Source organism: Heteronotia binoei, chromosome 11, assembly GCF_032191835.1.
Source record: "Heteronotia binoei isolate CCM8104 ecotype False Entrance Well chromosome 11, APGP_CSIRO_Hbin_v1, whole genome shotgun sequence".
Classification (NCBI taxonomy): Eukaryota; Metazoa; Chordata; class Lepidosauria; order Squamata; family Gekkonidae; genus Heteronotia; species Heteronotia binoei.
This window is the reverse complement of record NC_083233.1, coordinates 78,281,428-78,307,431: the sequence shown is the minus strand read 5'-3', so window position 1 is coordinate 78,307,431 and position 26,004 is coordinate 78,281,428. Positions and strand designations below refer to the sequence as shown.

General features: G+C 48.5%; 1 protein-coding gene across 5 annotated transcripts in view; it reads left to right on the top strand.

Moving 5' to 3' along the window:
• The window catches only part of KDM2B (lysine demethylase 2B), a 147,783-nt gene that overhangs the window by 73,966 nt on the left and 47,813 nt on the right, over positions 1-26,004 (top strand). For all 5 annotated transcript variants that reach the window (XM_060250138.1, XM_060250139.1, XM_060250136.1 and 2 more), the window contains 3 exons: positions 11,126-11,252; positions 14,255-14,706; positions 23,014-23,100. In XM_060250138.1, the coding sequence (XP_060106121.1) occupies positions 11,126-11,252; positions 14,255-14,706; positions 23,014-23,100 (666 nt within the window). The remainder of the gene's footprint in view (positions 1-11,125; positions 11,253-14,254; positions 14,707-23,013; positions 23,101-26,004) is intronic.

Here is a 26,004-nt window from a genome sequence, read left to right as displayed (position 1 = left end):
TGGTTTCCCCCCCTGCTTGCAGCCCTCCCAGCCTGCACCCACAACCAGCAACTGAGCTGCTCTTTGCCTGACTTGCCTGGTGCGGCCGCTGCTGGCATTTGGTCGCCAAGTTTGCCTCTCTCTGCCTCTCCCCCGCAGCTTTGTCAGAGGGGCTTTTGAGAAGGCGCCTGCAGGCTACAGTAGGGGCAGGGACTTGGACTCTGAGATAATTTGCAAGGGGGCCCCAAATATTTTGACTGCCTAGGGGCCTCCACGGGGTTTAATCTCGCACTGGTAGTCTGGGGGTGAACTGTATTTTCAGGGGATCCCCAAGTCCCACCTGGAGGTTGGCATCCCCATTGTCACCAGTTCCCCAGACAGTTTAGTGCTGACCCTTTGGTATTCTCCAGCCTTTTTTTGGTAGGTTCTGAATGAGCATCTTGTCTACCCTGTTCCAAAATCAATGATTGCCATTTGGCATGGACCAGATCCCAAGGGGGCTCTGTGTCCCATTTCCTATATGCGTGGCACTCGCTAGGTTGAATCGAACCAGCGATGTGGATTTTCTAGAAGAAATCGAACAGGACCATTCTCCAGAAACCTTTCCAGAAAATTATCTGATGCCTTCAGTAGAATTTGGTTCGATTTAGCGTGCTTGGTTCGACTTAGTTTCAATCAGCGTTTTTTGTAAATGCTTTATGCTAATTTTATATAAAAGTAACAACAAATAATTGGACTGAAATATCTGATTTGATTTAGGAGAAGGATAAGTTGTGTGATTGATATTCCAACAAATGCAAAACAATACTTTCTCTAAGGTGTGGAGTCTTGTGGGCAATAATTCTACTTTGTGAGCTACTGGCGTTAAATTAGTTTGCTCTGGGGCCATCTTTCCAGAGCTAAGACAAAAAAAAATTATGAGCCCGAGGCTAAAAAACTGTGAGGTAGTTCACACTAACTCAGCTTAGAGTGAACACTGATGCAACGTTTTAACTAGAAGTTATTTTATTGACGTAATACTTGTAAAATATACAGACAACGCCGCATGCACTTCCCTTGCACTGTTTAAATTTAAGTGGGGAATATGAAAACGCTGGAAACTGTGGACATGCTGATTTTAGCACAGCCAAAGAACTGGGCACAATATGCTGAGGACGTGGTTGTTCACTCACCTCTTTCAACAGTCCATCTCTCTTCCCCAGAAGTCCCTGGGGCACCTCATTGCTTGGATGCCTTACCGGGTTCATATTAGACTGGTGGTTGCAATATCCTTTCCAACGTGTGAGAAAAGTCATATAAATAGTTTCAGTTTTGATTTGACTTTCAAAGCCAATCTGGCAAACTTGTAACTCTTTGATTATTACGTGTATTTGTAGTTTTACCCCCACCCCTGATTCACAGATTGATAAAAAGCACGTATTCTGTCCCACAATTCCTATGGATAATTGCCTAAAAGCTTTAATTGCAGCACTGAAACTGGCTGAACTTTCTTGATATTATATTGGCAGCTGCTATTATTATTATTATTATTATTATTACTACAGCTTGTAATTGGCATCTATTCATTGTTACTGATTTTATAAAACAATCTTTAGAAATGGGAAATTTTCTGCAGAAAAAGAAAGCATTGGAGCCCTCTGCCCCCCCCCCCCCAAAAAAATTCCTGAAGTGAACTGACATTAACAAATGCTCAACCTTGCTGATAAATCCTTAAAAGGTTTTTACTTTGGTGCTGCCCTATTAAAATGGTACGCTACTGAAACGAATGGGACAATGTCAGTTTTCTATTACTGTTTATCGAGGCTGCAATTTTTAATCCTTTCACTTGGTCAAGCAGTTGAATTTGTCATTGTTTAGATTTTATAATTTTTATTGGTTTTAACTACAAAAGAAAGAAGCGTAAGCATAGATACAAAAAAGGGGGGGAAGGGCATATACAGAATGGGAAAAGCAGGGGGAAAAAGAAAAATGCAAATATATCCGTTTTAATTCTACCTCCAAATAAAATATCCAATTCGTTCTACCTGCAAGTATAGAGTTCTCCATATATTTTACCGTCTTTATCTTTCATTATAAAACATTTTTACTAAACTATTATTTGCAATGCAAGGCCAGGGCTGCTGGAGAGCTGCTATTTCCACAGCCAGTTTCCTTAGTAAGTATAAACAAGTCAGAGCAATCTCAACACGGAACTAGCTGCTTTGGCTTAACCATGTTAAAAACACGGACTAGTTTGTTAGTTTAACACTATCCCCATTAACATAGACACACAAAAATTCATATCTTTATCCTTAAGAAATTCAAAGAAAAATACAACATAGTATTTTGTCTATCTCAATATAAACAGTTTCTCCTGGGAGACATACTAAAGACATAAATTTGTCATTGTTTAGTGCCCACTTTTAATCACGTGTGAGTTAAAGACTTGCCATTTTTATTATTAGGGTTTGTAGAATCTTTCGGGCTCAAGTGCCATGTTCTACTGGAGAAAGTTTTTCTTCCGGACGTTTCGTTCTCAGCTGCGGAGAACATCTTCAGTGGCGTTGCAGCCGGAGCAGGCGTTCTGACCTTCTTGGCTGCTGTGCATTGAGTGAGGCCAGGGCTGCTGGAGAGCTGCTATTTCCACAGCCAGTTTCCTTATCACCACCCTTCCAGGAAGCCCCACCAAACAATGGGTACATTCACAAACCAATTGCCCTCTCACCACACCCTCTCCAGCCTAGAAATAGCAGCTCTCCAGCAGCCTTGGCCTCACTCAATGCACAGCAGCCAAGAAGGTCAGAATGCCTTCTCCGGCTGCAACACCACTGAGGATGTTCTCCGCAGCTGAGAACGAAACGTCTGGAAGAAAAACTTTCTCCAGTAGAACACGGCACTTGAGCCCGAAAGATTCTACAAACCCTAATGATGATGCCAGCCGTGAAAACCTGAAATCTTTGATAACTTGCCATTTTTGTTTGTTTTTCATTTGGGATTTTTATTTTGAATCCCTGGTGCCTTGTAAACAGAACGACGGGGAAATAACGCTCCTTCTTCCTAGCAATGAAAGAGAAGTTACGTTATCTCACCTTCCTGCCATTAAGGTATGAAGAGAGTGGATTTGGTAATATGGTATGTGTTCAAATATAATTGGTCAGTTGGTCGACATTTGTTGAAAGGCAGACGATTAATGAACTCAAAATATATTAGTCCTTTGACAACCCCAGTATTTAGTTCTCTAGTGCTTTCAACAGGCATAGGTTTTTTCCCCTATGAGGTCATTCATACTTCCCTTTTTACAGATGGAAAGTACAAGGTGAGAAAATTAGGTTCCCTGAGCAGCACCCGGTGAATTCACAGAGTGCAAGGATTTGAACCCCGGGGGGCTAGCATCTTGTGATCCCCTCAGTCACACTGCCCCCTTCTGTCCTTCTTAAAATACAGACAACAGAACCATACACAAGCATTATCAATAAGTCCTCAAAAGCAGCTAGCCCATAACAGTTTTTTCCTGACCCATCTACCCACACTTCCCCCCGATACTTATTTGGGGCCTAAAAGCGGGGGAACCAGCTTCTGTTAACTTTTCTTGCCGTGTTGCTTTTCAGTTGCTGCAAGCAAGTTGCTTTTGTCTGAGTTTGCCTCTCATAAGAGTTTTGAAAGCTTTTATGCGGCCCTTAATCTCAAATAGAAATCTCTCTCTATAGGCCTTTTGTCAGTGGGCACGATCCCCAAGGAGCTTCTCCTTTGGAACCACGTTCAGAGGAAGTCAACTTCTGAATCTCGGAGCCAGGGGAAGGCCTCAGGGGAAGGCCTCAGCATCAGGGGAAGGCCTCAGCTCTCTGTGCCCCAATGTTGGCTCTCCAGAGGGCCCGGGTGGCTACTGTATGAGACTGGATGCTGGATTAGATGGACCCTCTCTGGTCTGATCCAGCAGGGCTCTTCCTGTGTTAAACGGATGGGGTTTGCGTAGGATCACAGACTCTTGTATGCATCCCACAGCAATTCAGAGGGACTGGCACAGATGTTCCCAGCAACTGGTCCTGTTGTCTTTGATTCACAGCACAAGTCAGGCGTAGTCTCTTGCATTAGGAAGATGCAGAGCAGTTTTCTGCCCGAAGCTAAATCTCATAGGCATGGAGGGAACTGGCTACGGGCTGGACCCCTTGCTAGCGAGGCCATTAGGAACTCAAATTGCCTTAATTCATGATTTGGTCTGTGGAACCGGGAGCACTGCATGCATTGATTGCCTTGTTTTTTTTTCTCATTTGAATTCTTAACATTGGTTTTAAACGGCTAAATTTGGTGACACTCGGAAACCTGTCAGCAAAATGTTGAGCAAACAATGTCTTTAATATTCCCCAGGCATGTGGCTGAAAACCTTTTGAAGGCCGAGGGGTGGAAGGCGGCTTCCTGTTTGTAAGTCAAATTCTTTGCAAATTTTGTTTCTGGCAGTGCTCTCTTGGGGACAAAAAAAAAAAGAATTTTTAAAAAAAGAAAATAATTTGAGTTCCTTTTGTTAATATATCTACTTTAGCAAGGCTGATTTCCCTTGTGTCTGATAATGAGCTCTTCGGCGTGTAACTGAAACCCAATAATTCCCTGACAAGTTAAAACCCCAGATTTGGACCGCTGGTTGTAGGCTACGTATACATCACTGGAAATATTTCTAACTGTTATTGCAAGCTTTTCATGTATCCCTGCAGGTCCCTTTAAGGGGGTAGACCGGCAGTGGCCCTTTGCCTTTTCAAAATGCACTCACACACGATCAGATTTCCATTCCTTTCAAACAAAACCGAGCCGTCGTTGTTTTTAGTGGTACCTTTCTTAGAATTCGTAAACCCACTAGAGGGTGACTGAAATAGCTGATTCTTGGGGCTGAATCTGGCTCATAAGAACATGAGAAAAGCTCAGCCGCGTCAGACCCAAGGCCTTTCTAGTCCAGCATCCTCAGTTCCACAGAAACCAACCAGAGGGTCATGAGCCACGCTAGGAGTGACTCTGTAGCAAGGCAGGGTGAGGCAGTGCCCTTCGGGGAGTGGTTGTGGGAGGCCAGCAACCTGCATATCCTCTCACAAGAACATAAGAGAAGCCATGTTGGATCAGGCCAGTGATTCATCCGATCCAACGCTCTGTGTCACACAGTGGCCAAAAAACCCAGGTGCCATCAGGAGGTCCATCGGTGGGACCTGGACACTAGAAGCCCTCCCACTGTTGCCCCCCCGCCCAAGCACCAAGAATACAGAGCATCACTACCCCTGACATAACAACATAAGAGAAGCCATGTTGGATCAGGCCAATGGCCCATCCAGTCCAACACTCTGTGTCACATAAGAGAAGCCATGTTGGATCAGGCCAATGGCCCATCCAGTCCAACACTCTGTGTCACTTAAGAACATAAGAAAAGCCATGTTGGATCAGGCCAATGGCCCATCCAGTCCAACACTCTGTGTCACACAGTGGCCAAAAACCCCTAGGTCCATCAGTGGGGCCAGGACACTAGAAGCTCTTCCACTGTTGTTAACCCCCGCCCCCAAGCACCAAGAACACAGAGCATCACCACCCCAGAAAGGGAGTTCAACAATACGCTGTAGCTAATACCCACTGACAGACCTCTGCTCCATATGTTTATCCAACCTCCTCTTAAAGCTGTCTATGATTGTAGCCGCCGCCACCTCCTGTGGCAGTGAATTCCACGTGTTAATCACCCTTTGGGTGAAGAACTACTTCCTTTTATCCATTCTAACCCAACTGCTCAGCAATTTCATGGAGTGCCCACGGGTTCTTGTATTGTGAGAAAGGGAGAGAAGTACTTTCTCTACCTTCTCTGTCCCATGCATAATCTTGTAAACCTCTATCGTGTCACCCCTCCGTCGACGTTTCTTCCCCCTCCCCTCCTCCCGCCCAATCCCACAGCTGCCTCCTTGCTTCGCCTTCGCCTCCCAACACTGCGTGTCAACTTGTGCATATGTGACCATGCTGTATTTAAAAGCGCCTGGGGAATGTGGAGGAAGAAAGTGCTTTGTTTCTCGGAAGGGGGAGGCAGCTGCGGATCAGAATGCTTGCACCCCTTGTAGAATGACCTCTAGGCAAGGCATGAAAGGCAACACTTTCCCCTGGAGACAAAGGGTTCTATCATGGCAAGTGGGCCGCTTGAGCACGGTAGGGAGAGAGAGACACAGGCTGGAATGTTTGAAATGCTTGTTTATTATTTCCTCTGCCTGCTTATGACTGCAGCTTCTTGCTTACCTGGCAGTTCTAACGCACTGAGCGCTTTGTTGTCATCGTTGGCATTCGCATAGAGCTCCTCCTTTCTTCCTTGAGGTTCCCTCAGTTTGCTAGCAAGGGCCAGATTCCTCACAGAAGCTGGCAAAACCCATTCCACTGGATGGGAGAGCATAAAATAGCGACTGAGAGAGACCCAGCTGCAGCCTTCGTTGCCTGCTCCTGCTGTTGTGCTCCAGTCAAAAGACAACCGCGGTCTCCCCAGTCCCGTGGGCACAGGACCCCCAGCCCACGTGGTTTCTAGTATAGCAAGACTCCTGTACAAGGAAAGTGTGTTTTGCACATCTAGATTGTCCAGGGGACGGCCAAAGGTGATGAGGGGGGGCTGCCTGTTGACCAGCATTCAGGAGGAGATATCATGCTGTGTTTTTCACTGGTGGGGGGCTTTTAATAGGGTTTGAGTTAGGATCAGGGCCATGGGTCCCCATACAAGTCCCCTTGGGCTCTGAGGTCAGCTACGTAACACCTTCTTGTGATCCCTGGTCCTAAGGACGCCCGACTGGCTTCAACGAGGGCCAGGGCCTTTTCAGTCTGGGCCCCCAGCTGGTGGAATGAGCTCCCGCTGGAGATCCGGGCCCTGCGGGACTTAACCAAGTTTCGCAGGGCCTGTAAGACGGAGCTCTCCCGCCAGGCTTTTACTGGATCCAGCGGGCGTCCCCCGAAGTCATCGCTTCCCCCAGCACCTCATCAGCACCTTCCCGTCTAGGTGCTTAAGTTATGTCGAATATTACTGTAATTCTACAGATTCTGTAATTATGATATTGTCTAGTCTGGATGTGGTTTGTTTAATGTTTCTGTACGGTTTTAATGTTGTAAGCCACCCCCAGCCTGCTCGCGGGATAGGGCGGGGTATAAATCGAAAAATTAAATAGGATGCCGGGCTTTTTTTGTAGCAGGAACTCCTTTGCATATTAGGCCACACACCCCTGATGTAGCCAACCTTCCTGCAGTTTACAGCAGGCCCTGTACTAAGAGTCCTATAAGCTCTTGTAGGATTGGCTACATCAGGGGGGTGTGGCCTAAATATGCAAAGGCGTTCCTGTTACAAAAAAAAGCCCTGATTGGATGGATAGTTTTGGTTTAACGTTTCTGGTGCGTGTGTGTTTTTTTTTAAAGTGAAGCAGCCATAAGCTGCCTTGAGCCCATTGTCGGGGAAAGGAGGGACGGAACTATTTTAAATAAATTATATCGGAACTGTTTTAAAGAAATTGCATTGGTACATGCTTCCCAGATTACAGACTGGGAATTGAGGCTGAGAGACTGACCTGTTTGAGATCATGCAGCGTGTCCATGACAAAGGCTGGACTTGCGCCCAGGTGCGAGACAAAACTGGCTTTTAAAATGTTTAATATAATTCACAGCAACATCAAGTTGGATTCTCAAGGTGCAAACATTCCTTGGATGACGCACTGTCTTGATGTGTTTCATGCAGTGTTCCTCTCTAAGCTGAGTTCGTGTGAGCTGGCTCACAGATTTTTAGCCTCCAGCTCACGCATTTTGTCTTCGCTGAGGAAAAATGGCCCCGGAGCAAACTAATTTATGCAAGAACTCACAATTTTAATTCCAGTAGCTCACAAAGTAGAACTTTTGCTCACAAGACTCCACAGTTTAGAGGGAGTATTGGAGAGCCAGTTTGGTGCAGTGGTTAAGTGCATAGACTCTTATCTGGAAAAACTGGGTTTGATTTCCCACTCCTCCACTTGCACCTGCTGGAATGGCATTGGTTTAGCCATAGCTCTTGCAGAGGTTGTCCTTGAAAGGGCAGCTGCTGTGAGAGCCCTTTCAGCCCCACCTTACCTCACAGGGTGTCTGCTGTGGGGGGGGGGGAGAAGATATGGGAGATTGTAAGCCGCTTTGAGTCTCTGATTCAAAGAGAATGGCGGGGTATAAATCTGCAATTCTTCTTCTTTCATGTTCTGGATATTGAATTCACCCTGCCTTATTTCATTGAATGGGCAGTATACTTTTCAGTATTTATTCTGCTTTTCCTCTCGACGCACGTGAAGTTGATCCCAAAAACCTCCCTTAAGACTGGAAATGGAAGCCAAGAGGTGCACCTTCCTATGAGCTGGGCTGGGATAATAAGAACACAAGAGAAGCCAATGGCCCATCCAGTCCAACACTCTGTGTCACACAGTGGCCAATATATGTGTGTGTGTGTATACACACACACACACACACACATATATATATACACACACACACACACACACACATACATACATACTGTGGCTAATAGCCACTGATGGACCTCAGCTCCGTATTTTTATCTAAACCCCTCTTGAAGGTGGCTATGCTTGTGGCCGCCACCACCTCCTGTGGCAGTGAATTCCACATGTTAATCACCCTTTGAGTGAAGAAGTACTTCCTTTGACCCATTCTAACCTGACTGCTCAGCAATTTCATTGAATGCCCACAAGTTGTCGTATTGTGAGAAAGGGAGAAAAGGACTTCTTTTTCTGCCTTCTCCATCCCATACATAACCTTGTAAACCTCCATCATGTCACCCCACAGTCGACGTTTCTCCGAGCTAAAGAGCCCCAAGCGTTTTAACCTTTCTTCATAGGGAAAGTGTTCCAAGCCTTTAATCATTCTTGTTACCCCTTTCTGCACTTTTTCCAATGCTATAATATCCTTTTTGAGGTGCGGTGACCAGGATTGTACACAGTATTCCAAATGAGACCGCACCATCGATTTATACAGGGGCATTACGATACTTGCAGATTTGATCAGATGCAAACTGATGCTAGTGACTTTTACGGTAGAAGAAACAAATGAAACATGTCAATTCCTCTTTTGGCCTTGTAGGAATGGAACTAGGGGAAGAAGTGGAAGCTGGGCCTCCTTAAAACAGATTTAAAAAAAGCATTCCCTCTGAAGCTACTTTATTTTCTACGTAGAGAAGTCTCCCAAAGCAACCTACCAAAAAGAAAGATTAGCGTTTGTTGATGCTTCTGCTCTTTAGTGGTCTCTTGTGGAATCGCAGACGGCTGGAGGTTAGGGAACCTCCTCTCGCCATCAGTTTGTCTCTCCTTCTGGCAGAACTACATAGACTAGGGGTGGCGGGACTGTGGCTCAGGAGCCACGTATGGCCCTTTCACACATATTGCGTGGCTCTTGAAGCCCCCCTCCCGTTGGCTGACTTGGAGATGGCATTTGTTTTTTAAAATCACTTCTTTAAGCTTGGAGAATGCATTTACAGTAAAAGTTGCTTTTGTTTTGCCTCTCCTTCCCTCTTCCCTCCCCGTCTTCCTTCCTTATTGGAGAGCCAGTTTGGTGTAGTGGTTAAGCGTGCGGACTCTTATCTGGGAGAACCGGGTTTGATTCCCCACTCCTCCACTTGCACCTGCTGGCATGGCCTTGGGTCAGCCACAGTTCTGGCAGAGGTTGTCCTTGAAAGGGCAGCTGCTGTGAGAGCCCTCTCCAGCCCCACCCACCTCACAGGTGTCTGTTGTGGGGGAGGAAAGTAAAGGAGATTGTGAGCCGCTCTGAGACTCTTCGGAGTGGAGGGCGGGATATACGTAAATCCAATATCTTCATCTACCTCACAGGGTGTCTGTTGTGGGGGGGGGGGAGGTAAAGGAGGTTGTGAGCCGCTCTGAGACTCTTTGGAGTGGAGGGCGGGATATAAATCCAATATCTTCATCTACCTCACAGGGTGCCTGTTGTGGGGGAGGAAGGAAAGGAGATTGTGAGCCGCTCTGAGACTCTTCGGAGTGGAGGGAGGGATATAAATCCGATATCTTCATCTACCTCACAGGGTGTCTGTTGTGGGGGAGGGAGGTAAAGGAGATTGTGAGCCGCTCTGAGACTCTTCGGAGTGGAGGGCGGGATATAAATCCAATATCTTCATCTACCTCACAGGGTGACTGTTGTAGGGGAGGAAGGTAAAGGAGATTGTGAGCCGCTCTGAGACTCTTCGGAGTGGAGGGCGGGATATAAATCCAATATCTTCATCTACCTCACAGGGTGACTGTTGTGGGGGAGGAAGGTAAAGGAGATTGTGAGCCGCTCTGAGACTCTTCGGAGTGGAGGGCGGGATATAAATCCAATATCTTCTTCGTATTATTCTTTGTGGCTCTACGTTTGGCCACCCCCGACATAAACTCAGAATTGCCATTGAAAATGACAGCCCTGCGTCAAGTTGTCTCCCTTCCCTTCTATCCCATGTAATACCTCAGCTTACCCCACGTCCTACCATCATTATGTTGTTCCCCACCCTCCCCTCCATGGGATTGTCTTCCTCTGCTGGGGAGGGCTCCGTATAATGACATCATGACACACAGTGAGTTGAAATGCACCTTGTGGAGAGAGAGAGAGAGAGCTCTCAGGCTCTCCTTTTCAGCAGCAGACTCGGGTTTCACGCAAATAAACATTGCAAGCGACATCATAAATGCAAAAATCATAAAACGGCAAGCGAAAACTCTTCCCTTATTTAGCGGGCCTTTGCCTGGCGGGGCGCGCAGGTGTAGAATGTAACTCCTCGACAGCATAAAAAACACTCTAGCTTCCTATTTAACACGGATTCCCTGGATATTGGGAAGATGTAACCCACCCCTATTTTGACACCAGATGGATGGGGGAGGGGCGCAGGACCCGTTGCAAGGATCCCATCCCTCACTTTCATCCACTCCTTTTACCGCCTCAGGAGGGTGCAAAATTCGTGACCCACGAAACAATGCTCTCTGGGGGAAGGCAGGCGGAGCTGCTTATTTTGCATGCAGAAGGCATCGGCCTTCCTCTGCTCCCACCCACCCCCTACCCCTTTCCGCTCCGGAGAAGGCTGCTTGTGCTCTCAAGGAGATGATGATAACCCGCTCAAACAGTGCAAACTCCCCTGCCCCCCTCCTCCCAAACTGATGCCTTTCTGCCTCTCTTCCAGGTGCAAGCCAAGTTCCGTTACCCTTTCTACTATGAGATGTGCTGGTATGTTCTGGAGAGATACGTGTCTTGCGTGACCCAGCGCTCCCACCTCAGCAAAGAGTACCTGAGAGAATCCATGTTAATTGGTGAGTGGGGGATTCTCTTGTAGTGTTACATTCAGAGCAGGGAGTGGGGAAAGGTGCCCACGCTTTCCGGCTACTTCAGAAACAAGTTGCACACTCTCAACAGGAGACCCACAAAGGCTGTAATAAAAGATTTCATTGTTTGCTAGAGGAACAGGGGCCTGGCGGAACCTCGGGCACGTTAATCCAAGTCCCGGGCATCTTGTGGCATTGTATCTGTCAAGGTTTTCTGCAGTAAATGGAACACAGATGCAGAGAAGCCCTCTTGCAAGATTTGGCGGTGGAAAGTCCTATCAAGACGCAGTTGACCTACGGCAGCCCCCCGAGGGTCAAGGCGAGAGGTGTTCAGAGGTGGTTTGCTGTTGCTTGCCACCACGTAGCGATCCTGGCCTTCCTTGGTGGTCTCTCATCCAAGTATTAACCAGGGCTGACCCTGTTTAGTTTCTGAGATCTGATAGGATCAGGCTAGCCGGGGCCATCCAGGTCAGGGCCCTGCGAGATTTGTATTCTTCTAAAACAGACAAGTGTTCATGGGGCTTCCTCTGGCATATATTACTAGGCTTGGGATGTAATTCATGGGCTGGATCCATTCCATGAACAGTAGCCCTTTAGCTCAGTGCAAGGAGCCTTCTGATGATGCAGCCCCGTGTCTTTACACACATACGTCCAAATTCTGTCAAAGGCAAAGGATGTGAAAAGGGGGTTAGATAGATTCACGGAGGATAAACAGGCTTCCTCGGGAGGTGGTGGGCTCTCCTTCCTTGGAGGTTTTTAAGCAGAGGCTAGAAGGCCATTTGGCAGCAATGCTGATTTTGTGAATTAGGCAGATTGTGAGAAGGAGGGTGGGAAGGGAGGCATCAATGCTTAATCCTCGTGACCCTTCCTTACACACCCAGGGAAATGCTGATTGCTACTTTGGGATCAGTCGGCAATTTTTCTCCAGGCCGGTTTGACCAGGGATCCTGGAGGTTTTTGCCATCTTCTGGGCATGGAGGAGTGGTCACTGGGGATGTATAGGGGGGCGGGGGACATATCTGTGAATTTCCTGCATTGTGCAGGGGGTTGGACTAGATGACCCCGGTGGTCCCTTTCAACTCTATGATTCTATCAGTGGCTACTAACCATGGTGACGGGGGTGGGGGGGACTTCCACATTCACAGGCACTAATCCTCTGAATCCCAGAGCCAGGAAACAACCTCAGGGGAAGGCCTCAGCCTCTGTGCCCTGTTGTTTGTCCTCCAAAGAAACTGAGCGGCCACTGTGTGAGACAGGAGACTGGACTAGATGAACCCTCACTGGTCTGACCCAGCAGGGCTCTTCTGAGGTTCTTCTCAGGGGAAGGCCACAGCCTCTGCGCCCTGTTGTGAGCCCTCCAGAGGCTCTGGGTGGCCACTATGTGAGACAGGAGACTGGACTCGATTCACCCTCACTGGTCTGACCCAGCAGGGCTCTTCTGAGGTTCTTCTCAGGGGAAGGCCTCAGCCTCTGTGCCCTGTTGTGAGCCCTCCGGAGGAACCGGGTGGCCACTGTGTGAGACAGGAGGCTGGACTAGATGGAACCTCACTGGTCTGACCCAGCAGGGCTCTTCTGAGGTTATTCTGTTCTTTGAGTTCTCAGAAAACTCAAGTTTGTACGAAGGTGTTCAGTTTGCACAGTGTTGAGCGAGCTTTTGCACACAGCTGATTCAAACTTTTTCATGGACTCAGCCACTTCAGGCTGCAGATGAATCTCGTAGCGGGAGAGGGTTGGTGGGCTATTACCAGAGGCATCAGTTAGCCGTGGCAGTCGCAAGCCGGGGCTGCCAAAGACACATGCCAGATGGGAAGCCGCCTTATAGCCAGTTGGGCCATCTAGCCTGGTATTGTCTGCTCTGGCTGGCAAGAGCTATCCTGGGAAGAGAAGGTCTTCACCAGCCCTCTGTCTCTTCAATCGGAGAGGGAACCTGGGTTCTTCAATATGCAAAGTACTGGACTGTGCCCCCCCCCCCAGACCAGGTAGGAGCACATGGGTGAAGTGCAGACCAAGTGCATACTTGCTGTTTCTGGCCACTCTTCAGGTGCAGTGTCTGGACACCCCACCCTGGTGTAGTTTTACCAAATCATCAAATAATGTCCTTTAATATTGAGATGCCTAGCATGTTCAGCCAACCTGCATGTACTACCATGATGGATGGTTGGGAGAACTGTATGTTTGAATATTCTCCAGTGCAAAAGAACCTCCAACGTGAGGGAAAAGTAAGGAGAACGTGAGGCTGAGGAGGTCAGTGGTGGACGTTTCATGTCCTCCAAGGACTTCACTTTAGTCCTGCACTTGGGCTGCTTTAAGAACATAAGAGAAGCCATGTTGGATCAGGCCAATGGCCCATCCAGTCCAACACTCTGTGTCACATAAGAACATAAGAGAAGCCATGTTGGATCAGGCCAATGGCCCATCCAGTCCAACACTCTGTGTCACAGAAGAACATAAGAGAAGCCATTTAGGCCAGGCCAATGGTCCATCCAGTCCAACACTCTGAGTCACATAAGAACATAAGAGAAGCCATGTTGGATCAGGCCAATGGCCCATCCAGTTCAACACTCTGTGTCACATAAGAACATAAGAGAAGCCATGTTGGATCAGGCCAATGGCCCATCCAGTCCAACACTCTGTGTCACACAGTGGCCAAAAAAGCCCAGGTGCCATCAGGAGGTCCATCAGTGGGGCCAGGATACTAGAAGCCCTCCCACTGTGCCCCCCTCCCAGCACCAAGAAGACAAAGCATCACTGCCCCAGAAATGAGAACATAAGAGAAGCCATGTTGGATCAGGCCAATGGCCCATCCAGTCCAACACTCTGTGTCACACAGTGGCCAAAAAAGCCCAGGTGCCATCAGGAGGTCCATCAGTGGGGCCAGGACACTAGAAGCCTTCCCACTGTTGCCCGTCCCCCCCAAGCACTTTATTGCAGGTGTGTCTGAGTTCCAGCTTTGGGAGGGTTTTAATCGAGCCTCTTCTTGTGTCTTCTAGATGCAACAAGGAAACGCAGCTTAGATAGCTTCTCTTCGGATTCTTGGGTAGACATGGATGAAGAATTGTGTGACGTTCGTGCTCGGGAAGAGAAGGATGACAACTTGGAAAAAACCCCTAAGCCCTCCGCTGATGGTTCCTCCTCTCCCAACAGCACACACTCAGAAGGGAAGGAGATTTTGGGGAAGAAGCCGAAATCTGCTGCCACCAGGTACCTCAAAAGAACTTTGTCCAATGAGTCGGATGAGAGCGTAAAGTCAGCTCCAGCAGAGTATCCCAAAACGCCCACGGGGTCGCCAGCCACAGAGGTCTCGGCCAAATGGACTCACCTTACGGAGTTTGAACTGAAAGGGTTGAAAGCCCTCGTTGAAAAGCTGGAATCTCTCCCAGAGAATAAGAAATGCATCCCGGAAGGCATAGAAGATCCTCAGGCTTTGCTAGAGGATATGAAGGTAGGTAGATGGCTTTGCCAAAGTGGAGGGTTGGGAGGTTTTGGTGGGAGGAGCTCAGGCATACACGTAATAAGGGTTCTTCTTCGGTGGTGGGAAGTGCCATCGAGTTTCAGTTGACTCCACAGCATTTTCAAGGCCAGGGGCGTTCGTTTTATATATTTATTTATTTATTACTTTAGATTTCTATCCCACTCTCTCCGCAAGCGGACTCAGGGTGGCTAATGGTCAGTTCATACATCTACAAATGCCGTTTAAAAAACGATACAATACAACTCAAAACGTTTTATGGTGCTGTTCAACTTCAGCATAGGCGGGATCTTCTGACAGTGATCCTGCAATGATTGTCGTTCCTCAGCAGTGTCGTGTGGCAGTCCTCTCCCGGTTTAGATGTTGAGGAAAAGGAAAGGTCCCCTGTGCAAGCACCGGTTGTTTCCGACTCTGGGGTGAGGTTGCTTTCACAATGTTTTCACGGCAGACTTTTTACAGGGTGGTTTGCCATTGCCTTCCCCAGTCATCTACACTTTCTCCCCAGCAAGAAAGGGGCTTATTATAAACTGCCTGAGAAATAGAAATATAATAGTTTATTATATTATTATCGGTTCTGGGCTAGCACAGGGCCAGTGTGCGTCAGTTTGTCAAGCGGGGCCCAGTGTCTCTGAGAGTGTCTGGTTATTGGTGAGGGATTGAAGTCCGACTTTTCGGGACGCCCCGGAGGCTCCGCCGGAGTCTCTTTGTACTGCATAATGTCACCTGCTGCGCTAGAACGGACACCTACAAAATCCTAAAGCTATTTCTCAGGCAGTTTATAATAAGCAAATGGGTGCTCATTTTACCGACCTTGGAAGGATGGAAGGCTGAGTCAACCTCGAGCTGGCTACCTGAAAACCCAGCTTCCACCGGGGATCGAAATCAGGTCGTGAGCAGAGCTTAGGACTGCAGTACTGCAGCTTTAACGCTCTGCGCCACGGGGCTCTTGATTTAGATGTTGAAGGCCTGTCTAAATAGTTTTGCAGGCCCTGCGGAATTGAGAGAGATCCCTCAGGGCCCTAATGGCCTCTGGAAGGACATTCCACATTTCTGGTGCTGCCACTGAGAAGACCCTAGCCTGTGGGGAACACAGTCCGGCCTCCCTTGGTCCGGGGATAGATAGTAGGTTTTGTGTCGCTGAACACAGTGCTCTCTGGGGAACATGTGGAGAAAGGCGGTCCCATAAATAGGCAGGCCCCCGACCATATAGGGCTTTAAAGGTCTTCAGAGGTGGTTTCCCCTTGTCTGCTTCTGTGTAGTCTTCGGTGGTCTCCAGTGCTCCCTGTAAACCGTGGAGTCTCGTGAGCAAAAATTCTACTTTGTGAGCTACCGCCGTTAATGTTGTGAGCGACTGATTTGGCCACTGCATAAATTGGTGTGCTTTGGGGCCACCCTTCCTGAGCTGAGACAAAAATGTGTGAGCCGGAGGCTAAAAAAAGCCCTGTGAGCTAGCTCAGAGAGCAGTCTAGCCCGGGCCGTCCCAATCAGGGCAAACCCTTCCCCTTCCGGAACCATCGATACACTTCAAATTGTCCCTCCGCCTTCTTGCTTTACAGCTTTTGAGTAGCAGAGCTGCTGCTGCTGCCCCTGTCCTGTCTAAAAAAAAGCTAAGGTAGTCCCCTGCGCAAGCAGCAGTCGTTTCCGACTCTGTAGTGACGTTGCTTTCATAGCGTTTTCACGGCAGACTTTTTGTTACAGCGTGGTTTGCCCTTGCCTTCCCCAGTCATCTACACTTTCCCCCCAGCAAGCTGGGGACTCGTTTTACCGACCTCGGAAGGATGGAAGGCTGAGTCAACCTCGAGCCAGCTACCTGAACCCAGCTTCTGCCGGGATCGAACTCAGGTCGTGAGCAGAAAGCTTGGACTGCAGCTTTACCACTCTGTGCCACGGGGCTCCTAATCTTAGGAAGCACTGAAAGGGGTGACCCAGGCCGCCTGATCTCATCAGACCTCTCATCCACACACACACAATCCGACTGTATGCTTCGTCTCGGGCATGAAGTAGGAAGTCCAGCCATTAGTACCTAGACTCTCTGGAGTAGGGCTAAAAAGGTAAAGGCAGTCCCCTGTGCAATCACCAGTCGTTTCTGACTCGGGTGATGTCACATCACGTTTTCATGGCAGGCTTTCTTACGGGGTGGGTTGCCTTTGCCTTCCCCAGTCATCTACACTTTACCTGCAGCAATCTGGGTACTCATTTTACTGACCTCGGAAGGATGGAAGGCTGAGTCAACCTTGAGCCGGTTACCTGAACCCAGCTTCCGCCGGGTTCGAATTCAGGAGAGCAAGTTTGGTGTAGTGGTTAAGTGTGTGGACTCTTATCTGGGAGAACCGGGTTTGATTCCCCACTCCTCCACTTGCACCTGCTAGCATGGCCTTGGGTCAGCCAGAGCTCTGTCAGAGGTTGTCTTTGAAAGGGCAGCTGCTGTGAGAGCCCTCTCCAGCCCCATCCACCTCACAGGGTGTTTGTTGTGGGGGAGGAAGGGAAAGGAGATTGTGAGCCGCTCTGAGACTCTTTGGAGTGGAGGGCAGGATATAAATCCAATATCTTCATCTTCTTCTTGAACAGAACTTGGACTGCAGTACTGCAGCTTTACCACTCTGCGCCACGGAGCTCTTATTAAATGGAGAGGCCTGACTGAGGAGAGAAGAGGGCAGAACTTTGGCTCTGGAGAGAGAATTCCCTTAGTCGGGACTCAGATCCATCTTGAAAGCTATTTCCTTTACCATGTCGTATCTCCCAAGGGATAGGGAAAGATTCATTCTTGAAAGCATCCCCCCCCCCCCCCAAATACTCCCGGCATGTGGAATGCGTAAACATTGTGGGAAAAGATTCTTCAGTGCAGTTTTTGATTAGCTGATCTGAGTCCGTTACACCAACCAGCCAGCTGTGATGCTGGTACCAAGAGTAGGAAATAAGGATCGCAGGGTGCGCACACACACACGTTGCAGTGTTATGCATCAGGGACGAGGGAGCCATCTCGTTAGCTGTTCACTGTGCATGGAGGATTTGGCCAGGAGGGCTGAAGGCTCTGTCAAATGAGCAGTTTTCCTCATGCATGTGTTACAGCCCTCTCCAGGGACTGCTCTGTGTTCAGTGCTCCCCCTCCTCCTAAATATTTAAATTGCACTCGGTGAAATATCGCTACCAGTTGCCATTCAGCACTTTCCGTTTGATTTAGGAGCTCTGGGCATGCCTGGGAAATGGGGGTTTTGCTTTCTGTTGCTCCTCTCGTCAGGAAAAGGAACAGCTTCCTGCCAAAGGGATTTCCCTGGTTGCCTGGAAGAGGAGGGGGGCAGCTCACGAAGCCGATTTGGCTGTGCTTGTCTTGACGGCAGCTGCATCGACAAGGAAGGGTGGATTCGATGCACGACCCAAGTGCATCGTTCCTGCTGAAATCCAGCTTCGCCAAATGAAATAGTGTCTCTTACCTGTTTAATGACCCGTGTCCTGTTTCTCCCTGAAGAACACCAGTGTTGGTTGCTGCAGATGGGAGCATGAGGGGTGTAATTGCCCTTTTTGTGAGCATCAGCTTCTCTCCATTTCTTCCCCTTGTTCTGGTCTCTTTTATTGATAAAAAAGATGATTTAATAGAAGTACAGGAAAATAAAAACGGCTTTGAGTATCCTGGGCCGTATGCGGAAGAAGCAGGGCTTTTATTTTTCTGGCAGGAACTCTTTTGCATATTAGGCCACCGATGTAGCCAGTCCTCCTGGAGCTTACAGTAGGCCCTGTACTAAGAGCCCTGTAAGCTCTTGGAGGGTTGGCTATATCAGGGGTGTGTGGCCTAATATGCAAACTGGGCCTCCCGGTTATTTTATAAACTACTTTATTTTATAGACTCTTTTTGCAAAATATTAACAATATGACGAAAAAGGACACAAAACAAAACAGGTCAAAAAAAGGAACAAGATCAAGAACAACAACTGCACGAACCAAATCACTAGGTCAGGGGTGGCCAAACTGTGGTTTGGGAGCCACATGTGGCTCTTTCACACATATTGTGTGGCTCTTGAAGACCCCATTGCCCTGTTGGCCAGCTTAGAGAAGCCATTTGTCTCTTTAAAAAACTTTGCCAAGCTAACTAGTAGCTTGGAGAATGCATTTAAAGTTAAAGTTGCTTTCTTTCCACCTCTCCCCCCCATTTGCTTTCCTCCCTCCCTGTCTTGCGGCTCTCAAACATCTGATGGTCATGTCTTGTGGGTCTCAGCAGAGGCGGCGCATGGGAGTCAGTGAAGTAGGTGGCGGCCTCTGGCACCACCTCGCCTACAGGGCGCCTTCAGGCACCCTCTCCCACCACTCTCAGCTTCCCCGGAAGTGTCACGTTCTCAGGGTACAGGCAGGCAGGAGTTCAAAGCCAGTCCAAGGTCAAAGTCCAGGGAGTCAAGCAGGAGCCAGGTCACCAATGCAGAATCACAAACCGGAATCAGAAGTCAGTGTCCAAAAGCCAAAAGGTCAGGGTGCCAAGGAAATCAAGCAGGTCAGGATCAGGAATCAGGAAGGAGCGTGGATGCAAGTCAGAGAATAGACTTGTTGCTTCCACAAGGTTACCAGGTCCTGGGTGGGAGCTATATGGGAGCCTGCTCCCTGGGTGGCAGTGACTCTGCTAGAACTCAGGGCTGAGAGATCTGAAGCCTCGGCGTGTCTCATGTCTTCACTCTGAAAGTTCTTTCCGGAGCCTGCTTCAAACTCTTGAGATGGGCAGAGGAGAGCTTGGAGGAGATTGATTGTCAACAGCTGACACTGGTGCCTGGAGAGTGATTGATGGGCCAGCTACTGTTTGTTCAGCTGAGGAACTGGCTGGCAACTCTTCCAGGTGTGTTAACCCTTCCAGCTCCTCCTCGTCAGGGCTCATGACAGGAAGCTGAGAGCGGCAGAACTGCACACCAGTTTGTGCTCTCCTCTGAGCCCGGCTTCTTAGCTGGGCTCGGAAGAAAGCTGGGCTAGGCGTCGCCTTGAACCTGCCTCCCCTGCAGGGGAAACAGCTTCAGAGTGAGGCAGGGCGGTCCCACATCCCCTCCCCCACCCAGCAGCAGGGCAGAGGAAAGGAACCACGCAGCCTTGCTCAGACCCCCCATGGGGGGGACAGCTGTGCAGGTGGCCTGGGGCGGCAAAAACCCCAGCGCCACTCCTGACTCTCAGACATCTAACGTTCACATTTTGCGGCTCTCAGACATCTGACATTTATTCTGTGTGGCTCTTAAGTTAAGCAAGTTCGGCCACCCCTGCACTAGGTATATAAGTCTGTCATTAAGGTCATATGAGTAACGTACAAAGGTGAAACTAGAGTGCATAATATATTTAAAAAGCAACAAAATCTCGTTTAGGTTATCCCTAAAGGATTGGAAAGTCAAGTCAGTTTGAATAAAGTGGTCCGTTACTCTTAACCCCTATGCCACACGGGCTGGACGAGTCAGGAGAACGTGTGGAGGAGAACCGGCAGCAGGGCCGAGGGGCCAGGGGAAGCCTCAGGGGAACAAAACGGAAGCAGGACAAGGAAGCGAGTCCACAAGCAGCCCGCGGAGGTGCCTGATTGCACAGACAAGGGCTGGGGTTCTCCCGCAGCAGCGGAGCAAGGTGTACGGGATGGACATCGTTATAGAGCTACAATACGTTATCGTTATAGAGCTACGATACCATATGCTCACCATCAGGAAAGGAGAACCCGCCTATATTGAAGCGGTACAGCACCACGGAATGGTTTTAATTGTAACTGTATTTTGTGGGTTTTAAATTGTGAGTATAAATGTCTGTTAGCCGCCCCGAGTCCTCTTGCGGAAAGGGGGCGGGATAGAGATTTAATAAAATAAATCAATAGGTGGGGGATGCCGTTTTCAACGGTGCCCCATCTATAGGGTATCTCCCAGCAGTGAGAAAACAAGAGGGAGAAAGATCCCTGTGCAGTCCTTGCTGCACTCATTTTCTGTGTCCCGGGATTTTTATTTTTATTTTTTTGGCACAAGGAAGCATTCAATGAAAGTCCCCAGCCAGCCACCGGTAGTCTGAAATGATGCGGTCCCTTTTCCCTACCTCCTTGTGTTGCGCGTGTCAATCAGGTCAATTTTTTCATAAGGGCAAGTTATTCAGGAACGGAAATGGATGAGGCCCGCTCACGGAGGTAGGGGGCGGCAGGACAAGGCAAAACGTTGAAGATCTTGTGACTTAAATCCACCTGTGGCTGAAAGTACGGAGACTGACTCGCACACGCCAAGCACAAAGAGTACAGGGGTTTGCGTAAAATACAATGGATTATTAATGAACAGTCCTGGTTCTTCCTGATTTCAGATCCCTGTTCAGCCCAGAACATATGGCAGGTCTTACCACAGTAACGTAAAATGCTGAACTTGGTTTCTTAAAATAAGAACATAAGAGAAGCCATGTTGGGTCAGGCCACTGGCCCATCCAGTCCAACACTCCGTGTCACACAGTGGCCAAAAAACCCCAGGTGCCATCAGGAGGTCCATCAGTGGGGCCAGGACTCCAGAAGCTCTCCCACTATTGCCTCCCCCCAGCACCAAGAATACAGAGCATCACTTGCCCCAGACAAAGAGTTTCATCACTATCTTGTGGCTAATAGGCACTGGTGGATCTCTGCTCCATATGTTAAAAAACTTTAAGCATATTTGCTCCCAACGTTCCTATGTTGTGCGGACCCCATTTTACACTTTCGACACAAACAGAGGAGCATTAAGCCACCCCATATGGATCACTCCAGGTAGGCACCTGCAGAGTTCTGAGAACTGGCGTTCCAAATAAAAACATCTGAACATATGAAGCTGCCTTATACTGAATCAGACCTTTGGTCCATCAAAGTCAGTATTGTCTTCTCAGATTGGCAGCAGCTCTCCAGGGTCTCAAGCTGAAGTTTTTCACACATATTTACCTGGACCCTTTTTTGGAGATGCCAGGGATTGAACCTGGGACCTTCTGCTTCCCAAGCAGATGCTCTACCACTGAGCCACCGTCCCTCCCCTGCTCTCCAGGGTCTCAAGCTGAGGTTTTTCACACCATTTTGCCTGGACCCTTTTTTGGAGATGCCAGGGATTGAACCTGGGACCTTCTGCTTCCCAAGCAGATGCTCTACCACTGAGCCACCATCCCTCCCCTTTATTGGCTCTCCAGGGTCTCAAGCTGAGTTTTTTCACACCTATTTGCCTGGACCCTTTTTTGGAGATGCCGGGGATTGAATCTGGGACCTTCTGCTTCCCAAGCAGATGCTCTACCACTGAGCCACCATCCCTCCCCTTTATTGGCTCTCCAGGGTCTCAAGCTGAGGTTTTTCACACCTATTTACCTGGACCCTTTTTTGGAGATGCCAGGGATTGAACCTGGGACCTTCTGCTTCCCAAGCAGATGCTCTACCACTGAGCCACCGTCCCTCCCCTAGATTCACAGATTCTCTTTACATAAAGTCAATGTGAAACAAAGTCCCCACATCACCTGTGGAAGCTCCCTAGCTGATAGCTGCTCCTCTCTTGACAAATGGAAATACCAAGCCTGCAAAGGCTTGAAAATTCCATCCCTGGCAGAAATAACGCTCTTCCCTTTTGCAGGGCAAGCCATCCCGTTAGCATCATGTTTCATGATTAAAGATTCGGAACACTTTCCCTGTGATGAAAGGTTAAGGCGCTTGGGGCTCTTTAGCGTGGAGAAACGTCGACTGCGGGTTGACATGATAGAGGTTTACAAGATTATGCATGGGATGGGGAAAGTAGAGGAAGAAGTACTTTTCTCCCTTTCTCACAATACGAGGCCTCGCGGGCATTCAATGAAATTGCTGAGCAGTCGGATTAGAACGGATAAAAGGAAGTCCTTCACCCAAAGGGTGATTAATGTGTGGAATTCACTGCCACAGGAGGTGGTGGCAGCTACAAGCATAGCCAGCTTCAAGAGGGGATTGGATAAAAATATGGAGCAGAGGTCCATCAGTGGCTATTAGGCACAGCATTTTATTGGAACTGTCTGGGGCAGTGATGCTCTGTATTCTTGGTGCTTGGGTGGGGGGCAAAGTGGAAGGGCTTCTAGCCCCACTTTTGAACCTCCTGATGGCACTTGGGGTTTTTTTTTGGCCACTGTGTGACACAGAATGTTGGACTGGATGGGCCGTTGGCCTAATCCAACATGGCTTCTCTTATGTTCTTATGTGACACAGAGGGTTGGACTGGATGGGCCGTTGGCCTGATTCGACATGGCTTCTCTTATGTTCGTATGATGTTTTGCTCTTTGCTGAATCCCCGGCAGTTGTTTCAAGCTGATGAGCCTGTTTTAATTTTGAAACAGAACATCTTGAAAGAACACACTGACGACGACCAAAACCTTGCTATTTCTGGGGTCCCTGTGGTATCCTGGCCGAAGAAAAATGCAAAGGTAGGAAGTTATCCTTCACAGCCATTCAAATACTCTGCTTGTTATTGTTTTCATCGCTCATGGATGCTCCCTGGCGGCATACAGCCAGTCAGCAGTTACTGTCCTGGATGATGTGTCCAAGGCTGGTGGGTGGGCATAGTCTCCATGATGAAGCAGATCTTAAAGATGATGGAGGGTGGGTTGGTGTGCAAAATACCGACACTTTAGCAAACTAAAGCAGGGGTGGCCAACAGCAGCTCGAGAGCCACACGTGGCTCTTTCACACATATTGTGTGGCTCCCAAAGCCCCTACCACCCTGTCAGCTGACGTGGAGAAGGCATTTGAAGATAAAGTTGCTTTCTTTCCACCTCTCTCTCCCCCATCTTCCTTCCCTCCTCTCCCCCCCTCCTCTCCCCCATCTATTTTCCTTCCTTCTCTCAAACATCTGATGTTCATATCTTGTGGCTTTCAAACATCTGATGTTTATTCTCTGTGACTCTTATGCTAAACAAGTTTGGCCATCCCTGGGCTAGGAGATGCTTCTTGAAGGATCACCTTCTCTCACCTACATCTCCTCATGCCCTTCAGTCTGTGGGGAAGGCTCTGCTCTGTTTCCTGTCTTTTGCATAGGTAAGCCCTATAAAGGAACCGGGCTTTCCATCGTGGCACTCATATTATGGAAGGTTCTTCTATATGGGCTGCATCAGGCCCTTTGGGCCAGTGTTTTTCCATTGCCAGTCAAACTCTTGATTTCTTCAGAAGCTTTGCCCAAAAGGTAGTCTGCCATTGTTTTTTAGTGACTGGGTCATGTTCAGTGTCAGAAATTTCAGCCAGACGTGTGACTAACGTTCACTGTCGTGGCTTCTGTGCAGGCACACAGGGGACGGCATATTTGCAGGCCAGCCTCAGAGAAGAGCTTCCAAGCTCTCCTGAAGAAGCTTCTAAGTTCTGGAATGTGCCTCCTCCCTCTGTCCTTTTCCCACCCAAAGGGTCACATGACAGAGACGGGGTGAAAAGAGGTATTGGATTTATACCCCGCCCTTCACTATCCGAACGAGAGCAGCTTACAATCTCCTTTACCTTCCTCCCCCACAGCAGACACCCTGTGAGGCGGGTGGGGCTGAGAGAGCTCTGACAGAAGCTGTCCTTTCATGGACAGCTCTGCGAGAGCTATGGCTGACCCAAGCCCATTCCAGCAGCTGCAAGTGGAGGAGTCAAACCCGGTTCTCCCAGATAAGAGTCTGCACACTTAACCACGACACCAAACTGGCTCTCCTTCTCTCAGTTCTGTTCTTGCTGCGACGAGGAGAGGATGTGCTTCTAAGCTGCTGCTTCTTTGGGCCTCAAGAATAAAACAGCAACACTCTTCTACAGGGAACAGCGAAGACTTTACCTACAAATTGGTAGGGAGTGTGGAGCGAAAATGGCCCAAAATGATGATCCCGCCTCCTATGTCTGGGAGAGGGCCACAGTATAACTATGTGCCCAACTTGTAGACACCTTACTCCTAAGGCATATGAGAGGAGAGCAGCAAGTCTTAAAGCCACACTTTGAGGGAAAGCTCTGGGTGCCCCAGATCCCTGCAGGGAAAAACGTGCCCAAATGGATAAGGGCGCGAGGGCCCATTTGGTGACTTTGGCACCGACATGCAAACTCAAGTCTCCACCCTGAGATCGACATTGGAACTGCCTCCAAAAAAGTCTAAAAAGAGAGCCAGACACGGAGCTGAGTATCGACACCAACCATCTTCAAATCAAAGTCCCCCTGGCACCACAGTTCGCCACTGGGGCTAGACGTCAACTCAGTTTCACGTCTGAAAATGCCCTCACCATTAGGAGCAGAGGGGGTTTTGTACAAGACTGAACAGGTTAGAGCTGCCTCTTGCAAACTCACAATGAGAAGGTTGTAGAGTTATAAATGGAAAAGATTTGTGCGCTGGAGTGACGAGCATGGCCTTGATCCATAATTGTGTAGCTTCAGCAAAATCTTTTATCATCTACTGGAACTGCAAGAAGGGGGTCTAGCAACCTCATCTATAAAGGTTCACCTAGCCATCATCTCTGTGTTTCATGTCCCAGTTAAGGGACAGTCATTCTTCTCTAATATGATCCCCACCTGTTGTACCACCCCGTCCCTCAGTGGAGTTTGTCTGTAGACCTTTCAAAAGTCATGTATTAACTCTTTGAATCAGTTGCCAGTGCTGACTTGTCTTTTGTGTCTTATAAAGCTGCCTTTTTTGGTAGCAATTACCTCTGCTAAAAGAGTAAGTGAACTACAAGCACAGCACTGTGACCCTCCTTGAATTAAATTCCACCCAGACAAGGTAGTACTCAGACCTAGTGTAGAGTTTCTCCCTAAGGCAGTATCACATTTCCACCTCAACCCAAGACATCATCCTCCCAGTATTCTTTCCATCCCCAATGTCATTGTTGGAACAAAAACAGCATGCACTAGATGTAAGAAGAACACTCCTTTTTTAGTTAAAAAGGATGCAAGGATTCAGGAAGGATAGAAACTTGTTTGTATGTTTAAAGGGTCAAATAAAGAAGAAGAAGATATTGGATTCATATCCCGCCCTATAGTCTAAATCTCAGAGTCTCAGAGCAGCTTACAATCTCCTTTATCTTCCTACACACACACAACAGACACCCTGTGAAGAAGGTGGGGCTGAGAGAGCCCTCCCAGAAGCTGCCTTTTCAAGGACAACTCCTACAAGAGCTAAGACTGACCCAAGGCCATTCCAGCAGCTGCAAGTGGAGGAGTGGGGAATCAGACTCGGTTCTCCCAGATACGAGTCTGCACACTTAACCACTACACCAAATAAAGGGAAAGGTGCATCAGCATAGTCACTCCCCATTGGGTGGTGTCTGCAATCAGAACAGCTTACAACGAAGGGCAGGTCTCTTGCCCAGTGTCCCTGAAAG